Source organism: Notamacropus eugenii, chromosome 2 (genome assembly GCF_028372415.1).
Source record: "Notamacropus eugenii isolate mMacEug1 chromosome 2, mMacEug1.pri_v2, whole genome shotgun sequence".
NCBI classification, from domain to species: domain Eukaryota; kingdom Metazoa; phylum Chordata; class Mammalia; order Diprotodontia; family Macropodidae; genus Notamacropus; species Notamacropus eugenii.
Window position 1 is genome coordinate 85,685,197 of NC_092873.1, and position 6,966 is coordinate 85,692,162.

The window sequence follows — 6,966 nt, forward strand, 5'->3', positions numbered from 1 at the left end:
AGAGTATGACTTTCAGAGTTGGCAAAACGAGTTAAATAAGGTGGGGACAAAAGTGAAGACTAGATAGTGAAAAATGCCTTTATTGTGTGTATAAGAAAGAGGGACCAGCCCCCTTTTGATCAGTCCCTTGGAGAAATTAAGTTTCCTGGGCAGGGTGTCTTAGGAGGTGAAGGGAAGTCCCGGGTCACAGCATCCACATACCAGGTAGGCAGAAAGGCATAGGGAGCATCATGGTGAACAGATACAGTAACAGGGCCGCCTGGCTCCCAGGAGAAGAGGTGAACAAGCCTGGCAGTGAAAGCAGGAGAGACACGTAAGGACTGGGCATCCACAGGACTGGGTCTTGAGAGAAGTAAAACTAGACGAGTTTCTCACCTGGGGTCATCTTGAGTGACTGTGCTTTGGGCAAAGCTGAGGAAAGCAGCACAGAAGTTCATACATACAGATGGATTCCAGCCTTCTTGGTCAGCCTGAGGACAGAGATAAGTGGATGGAAGCATAGTGGGAGACTAGAGGCTCTAGGATTTCCAAGGAAGGGAAAAGATGCCAATGCAGAACTTTGGAAAAAGTGGAGGTGTGACCAAGTTGTTGAGGAAAGTATGAGGTTATTATCTATTATTACCCTGACGAACTCAAACATCTCCATGGTGGGAAAGGTTCTGAGTGATCGGACAAAACCTTCAGGATCTCGGAAACCAGCAACAACACGGGGAACCCCAGGAAGGAATGATTGAGCCCACCATTTCAAGAGCTTATGTCTGTGAAGCATGAGATAAAAGATCACTAGAAACCCAAGCAAACAGGGACCTGAGTATTGGTCCCCTAACTTTATTTTTCTGCCTTTTTTTTTTTTTTTAAACTCAATTCAGCTGTGTTAGTCTTACCGGTAGAAGCTCCTCCACTGACCAGGGCTGTGCATTTCTTTTGAGGTCTTGAGCTCCACATAGCAGGCAGGTGGCTGTGTGGATGGGGCTTTAGGGTCTGTGCAGTCCACCTCCCCAGAGAAGAGCAGGGGATGGGTTCCTAATCGACTCCGGAACACTGAGCAGAATGCCACATTAGTGTTGACCTCTCCAGAAGGGTCAGGAGAGCTCCCAGGTGTGTCTAGGAGGAAAAAGAGGGAGTTACAAGAGAGGAAGAGCCACAGGAGAAAAAACTTTTGAGATCGGAGATGAGAAAACACTTTGTAAACTATAAAGTGCGATGCTGACATATTTTAAATACATATCAAAGCTCTCACCTGCACACATGTACTGTTCAAACTTGTACCCCATGTACATGAGTTCCCGGAGGAGTGGAGGACGAGCAAGTCTCTGTGCCCTAGCAGCAGGTGTTTCCACCTCACTCAGGTAAAGGGTGCCCTGTAGCCGTGAGGCTGCAAGCTGCCAACCTTCCCGAAGCTCATAGGGTGTTGTCAAGAGCTTTGTCAAATGCCCTCGCCATGTCACCACAGCCCCTGCCAACCAGCTTGGGCCCCTGTGAGGGAGACATATTTGTTAGGGAGAAACTGGTCTGAGGGGAGGATGAATTCATTCAAAAAGAGTCAAGATTCAGGTATCCTTCAAAAAAAAAATGGCTAAAGGAGGGAATTCGGAGGAACTTAAGTCTCAATACTAGGAAGGCTAGGGCCAAAAGAACTATGGGACAGAGAAAGTATGTATTTTGCACTAGTTACACCTTTCAGCCTCTATTTTTGGTTATTCTGTTTCTTTAAGACCTTGGACAGCATCTGATTTCAAACCCCTGATTTTACAGGTAAGGCAACCAATTACAACCTGGAGGGTCATGTAAATTACCCAAAGTAACCAGTCTAAGGATGACACCCCAGGCTTAGTACCTGGTTGTTTGATTCACAGGCAGAGCTGGCCTCTGGGCACTCACCCCTCTAACTGGCCTCGGTGCTCCAGGAGCCAGCGAAGCAGGTGATCCAGCCCCTCCCGAATCTCCTCGTCCCGGGGCCGGTAGCGCTCAGGGTAGCCTTCCCGGAGGTCGAAATCGGGGGCAGAGCCGTGGGCTGGGGGAGGAGCAAAGTACCGCAGAGCCCTGGAGTCCCCGTGGTAGCGGCGCTCGGCGTCCAGGGAGAAGCAGCCCAGCTCGGAGGGGCGGCGATAGAAGGGGAAGGGGCCCACGTAGAGGGAGGCATCAGTGGGCAGCGAAGGGGCCGGACGAGCCCGTTTGGGAGGGCCCCCTGTTACCCCGTCTTTCATTTCTCCAGCTCCTCGCTTGGCACGGTGGGGCTCCATAGGCTCCTGCGGGAGCAAAAGTGGGAATCCCCCACCCCAAGGCTGGGTGACAGGGCCAACAACCTTCGTCTAGCGCCTGGACACTCAAGAGGGTGTCATCTCGCCAGAGGGTGCAGGGCAGAGGGGCCCTTTCGCAGGCCTCCCGGGCCTCCCCACTACCTTGTTCTCCCATTGCCCACCTCCACCCTGGAGGCTGTTCGTGAACTTCTTCCCCATCTCGGGGAGCCTGAAGAAGTTCTTGGCCCATCTGGACTCATGGTGCCCCTGTTCTGATTTTTGCCCCCCGCCATGCTCACCTCTGGGGTCCCCTACATGGATTTCTGCTCCCGAGCTCTCCCTTCTCCTGCCCCCGCCCATATTTTATTCCAGCTAGTTGTAGGGGCGTGGTGAGGCCAAGCTTCACCTCGGGGCGGGGGCGGTGGAATTGGGTCGCCCTCTCTCCCCCTCCCCCCACCATGGGTTTGTATGACGTCACGGCAGTACCGGAAGTGCCCAAAGTGGGGAATGTGACTTGTCTTCATCTATGCATGACACAATCAGGAAGCGCCAGCCACGGGATTGCCCAGGACCAAGGTGGGGGTGGGTGCAGATCTTACTCGAGGAACAAGAGTTGGAATGTCCAGTTAGCACGAGGTCCGTCCACGCCTCCCCTCCGTCCCGGCGTAGCGCGGGGCTCGCGTCATCTCGCCAGGGGTGTCCCTCCTTGTGGGAGCTCTCGGACTATGACGTCATCCTCCCGCGACCGCGCCGCCTCCAGAGGCCGGGCCGGGCCCGCCCCCCCAGTCAGCCGGTCTCCCGGAACACTCCATCATTTGTCCCGACGCCCCAACTCCAGACCCCAGCCTGCTCCCCGCTCCTCTTCCCCCTCCCCACAAACCCACAAGGGGTCAGAGGTCCCAGGCCATGAGCCGGAAGCGTCCCCGGCTCGTCCCGGACACCTTCGGGGCTAGGAGACCACGGGGACCGGGATGGTCTGGAGAGGAGCCCCCGGGGGGCGAGTCAGGTAACCCGGGAGGGGAACGAGGGGTGCCCCGGCGGAGCCCCGGGACGGCCCTCGGGGCTGGCTCCCGGAGAGAGCAGGGTCCGAGGCCCTGACGAACCCCCTTCCCCAGGGTCGGTGCTCAGGGCTCTGCGGGAGCTGGGCCAGCTGTTCCCCCGGCGCCTCTTCCAGGACGCGCTGCCTCCCATCGCCCTCAAGAGCCAGGTCTACAGCCTCGTGCCCGACCGGACCTCGGCCGACAGGCAGCTGGTGAGGGGGTGCGGGCGAGAGGGGCCCCGGGGCCTGGCGAGGGGGAGACCAGCGAATGGGTCAGAGGCTGGGCAACTGGTGGAGGGGACTCAGGGACCCAGGTACTGGCAGCTCATGAAAGGGGAGCGGAACCAGTGGAAAGACCCAATTGGAGGATGGGTGAGGAAAGGCTGGCAGATAGAAAGACAGCTGGTGAGAGGCAGTTTGTGTGATGTCATACAGGCAGCCGGCCAGTAAGGGGTGTTGAGTGGAGCAGTGGCCAAGATGGATGGATAGCTGATGAAGGGACACTGACTGACTCTAACCAGTTAGTAGCCACCTCCTAGTTTCTGTCAGCCTACACAGGTGGGATGATCTTTTCTGTACTGAGCCATGTAGCAGAAAAGAGCTGTCCTTTCCACGCCCCACTCGCACATATTAACCTATTCCCACTCTCCCATCTGAGATAGTTCTTATTTTGGTACCTCTCCTGGGACAGAGAGAACTTCGGGAACAAGGGGAGATTCGAGTCATTCAACTTGGCTTTGATTCTGACGCTCAGGGGATTGTCTTCACGGAGGACTTCAAGACCAAAGTGTGTGTATATATGTTTACATGGGATAATGGAACCAGGGAGTGTCTTAAAGGCTAGTAAAACTAATGGAAGGATATGAAGGAAGGAGAAAAAAAGTATTGTGGAGGGAGAGGCACATATTCTGTGTGTGTCAGTCAGTAAACATTTATATTAAGTGCACAGTGGATACAAAAAGACAGTTCCTGCCCTCAGGGAACTTAGGATATAAGGGGAGGGTGGGGCAGACAATAAGCAAGTAACTTTGTATAAACAAGCTCCATAGAGTTAAAATAGGAAATAATTCTGTGTGTGTGTGTGTGTGTGTGTGTGTGTGTGTGTGTGTGTGTGTATGTGTGTAGTGGGGGGAGAAGACAGTATAAAAAGCAATATGGGGTTTGGTTGCCCTTTCCCTCTTGTTTCTCCTTCAGGCCCTGGAATCTTGCAGGGGCCGACCATTTGAAGGGACAGTGCAGAGGTTTCTGGCCGTGGTGCTTCCAGCCTGTGGAGACCTCAGCTTTCAGCAGGATCAGATGATCCAAACCTTTGGCTTTAAAGACTGTGACATCACGTGAGACTTGGGGCAGCCTAAAACCCAGGCAACTGTCAACTGCATCTATGGTCCTATTTTAATTTTTTCTCTTTTTAACTCTCCTCTTAACAACCTTCTTTGCCTAGCAGTGATGCTTTCTCCCAAATCCTTGTTAATGGAATCAACTGAATTGTCTGGGAGAGTTGAGGGATGTATGTGTCTCATGAAAGTATGGAATTTCTTCAAGTTGAATTTCATCACTTAAAAAAGCATAAAAGAAACATCAAGTTTTTCCAACGGTTGCCCACTCTTATCCCCATCCTTATATTACCATACTGATGCTGGAACAGTACAAAGTTGCTTTTCCTGTTTCCCTTACAACATAATAGAGAAGGAGACCAGCTTTTGTTCTTCTTGAAAGAGGAGTTAAACAGTCAGTGCATAAGTATGCTGTTCATATCCCCCCATGAAATTGATTTTTTTTAAAATTTCCCTCACTGCAAAAGGACCCAGGCAACTGTCATTCCCTCCTTCCTTAGGGTAGGAATTAAGGGGCAGTGGAGGATGGTTCCTAAAGGTGACATTATCCCTTCCCTTCCCTCCCACCCTAGGCAACTGGTAAATGCTGGAGTCCTCACAGTCCGAGATGCTGGGAGCTGGTGGCTGTCATTGCCAGGAGCTGGGAGATTTGTAAAATATTTTGTTAAAGGTGCTGATTTCTCTTTCCTTTCTCTGATTACTCCAAAAGCACAAACCAGAGCTGTCCCTTCCCTATTCTTGCCCCAACTAAGGATACTCAGGAGAGAGACCATCCCCCAAAACTAAGACCCAGTGATCACATCCATTGTCTAGTGTTATCTGCTTCTGTCTCTTTCTTCTAGGGCGACAGGCAGTACTTGGGATGGTTCGAAAATCCAAGTATCGGGAGCTGTCCCTTTCTGAGCTCTTAGGTAGACGAGCTCCTCTGTCTGTGAGGCTTGGCCTTCCCTACCATGTACATGATTTAATTGGAGGGCAGTTGCTTGACATGTAAGTATGTAGCTTTACCTGTTCTCTTTCTTCCCTACTGTCAAGGTTTCAACTAAATCATGTAAGACTGGAGCTCTTCCTCATCATGATGATCTATAGGTGTTGCTCTTTGATTGCCTACCCCAATTTTCTGTTAACATGGAGACCCTTAGAACTAGACCCTAGTTTTTCTTGTCTTCCTTTCCTCTCACCCCTCCACAACCCCCACCCTTTCTACCCTCAGCTAGGTGGTCCAGTGGATAGAGTAGTGACCTCTAGATTCAGGAAGACTTGAGTTCAAATCTTGTTTCAGACACTTAGTAGCTGTGTGACAATGGGCGAGTCATTTAACCTCCATCTTCCTTGGTTTCCTCATCTGTAAAATGGGATAATAATAGTACTTGTGTCACAGGGTTGTTTTTAAGGATCCAATGAGATAATATTTGTAAAGTGGTTAGTATAGTGCTGTTTACATAGTAGACACTATAAAAATGCTTATTTGCTTTCCCCTTTCCCCCTACAGTGTCCCCACCACATCTGGGACTCTCCTTCGCCTACCTGAGACATGAAGATTCTGGTTATCTTTTCCCACTTCACCTGTTGCACTGGGAAATGAAGTAAGGTGTAGATATAACCTGCAGCCCTCAAGACATCACTATTAACACAGATCGGAGTGGCATCTATGGAGGGGTTGCCCGTTGAAAAGTCTGGAGTTGAGACTACTGTTTGACTCTCTAGGTGGATGGGACAGATATGATCACTACTGTTTACAGTTTTGGGGTGTGGACTGTGCTTACCCTGACTCTGCTAAGGAGAAAGATTGGAAAAGATTTATATCAATGTTTTGCTTATTATCTTTCACATAGGACATGATGTCATTTTGTTTTGGGGTTCTCCTTTTATTTTTGCTTTTGAAATTGCCAAATAAACAATGTCTTTCTGTGATGTTTTCTTTAAGGCCTCATTTAAATGTAATGTTTCTATGGTGCTCAGTTGTAGGGATGGGTAAAGATAACTCCAGGTCTGGACGCCTCCCTTCATAACAGAATTCATATGGGAGAGAGGTAAACATTAAAAAAGGTCTCCAGTAACAGTATGGGTATTACTGTGATTTTAGTGAAAACCTACTCAAGCCTTAGAATTTGTGGTGGGTCTTATGCAAAATAACATCCAAATATCAGCAGGGTTATGTGGGAATCAAGGTTGTGGAAAGGTGACACTTTATATACCTTCACTTCACCCGTATAAATATCAGGATTGGGGAGACAGCACACATCAGAGAGACCATGATGTTTCAGAAAGAACTGTATAAAAGAGATCCAAGATTTCCTCCCGGGCCTCAGGATTCCAGTACTTTCAGTACTGGGCTTTGGGCCAGTTGTAT

At 50.3% G+C, this 6,966-nt stretch overlaps 2 protein-coding genes across 2 annotated transcripts; one reads left to right on the forward strand and one right to left on the reverse strand.

Annotated features, from left to right (window-relative positions):
* Positions 1 to 64: 64 nt before the first annotated feature.
* Positions 65 to 3,067, reverse strand: DXO (decapping exoribonuclease). The gene is given in 8 exon segments (XM_072637495.1): positions 65 to 288; positions 376 to 470; positions 623 to 758; positions 885 to 1,104; positions 1,241 to 1,476; positions 1,882 to 2,249; positions 2,727 to 3,010; positions 3,013 to 3,067. Coding segments are annotated over 8 exon segments (1,551 nt in total). The 5' UTR covers positions 3,056 to 3,067; the 3' UTR covers positions 65 to 119.
* A 28-nt stretch (positions 3,068 to 3,095) lies between these two features.
* Positions 3,096 to 6,527, forward strand: WHR1 (winged helix repair factor 1). Its single transcript, XM_072637534.1, has 7 exons — positions 3,096 to 3,246; positions 3,356 to 3,492; positions 3,971 to 4,066; positions 4,474 to 4,613; positions 5,186 to 5,283; positions 5,456 to 5,603; positions 6,106 to 6,527. The coding sequence occupies exons 1-7, from the start codon at positions 3,147 to 3,149 to the stop codon at positions 6,149 to 6,151; spliced, it is 765 nt and encodes a 254-aa protein (XP_072493635.1). The 5' UTR covers positions 3,096 to 3,146; the 3' UTR covers positions 6,152 to 6,527.
* The last annotated feature ends 439 nt before the right edge of the window (positions 6,528 to 6,966 follow it).

Excerpts from the sequence above, each read along its gene's own strand:
- WHR1 (XM_072637534.1), top strand. The coding sequence starts at position 3,147 with ATGAGCCGGAAGCGTCCCCGGCTCGTCCCGGACACCTTCGGGGCTAGG. Across the intron at positions 4,067-4,473 it reads CGGAGGACTTCAAGACCAAA|GCCCTGGAATCTTGCAGGGG; the intron begins GTGTGTGTATAT and ends TTTCTCCTTCAG. Across the intron at positions 4,614-5,185 it reads TTTAAAGACTGTGACATCAC|GCAACTGGTAAATGCTGGAG; the intron begins GTGAGACTTGGG and ends CTCCCACCCTAG.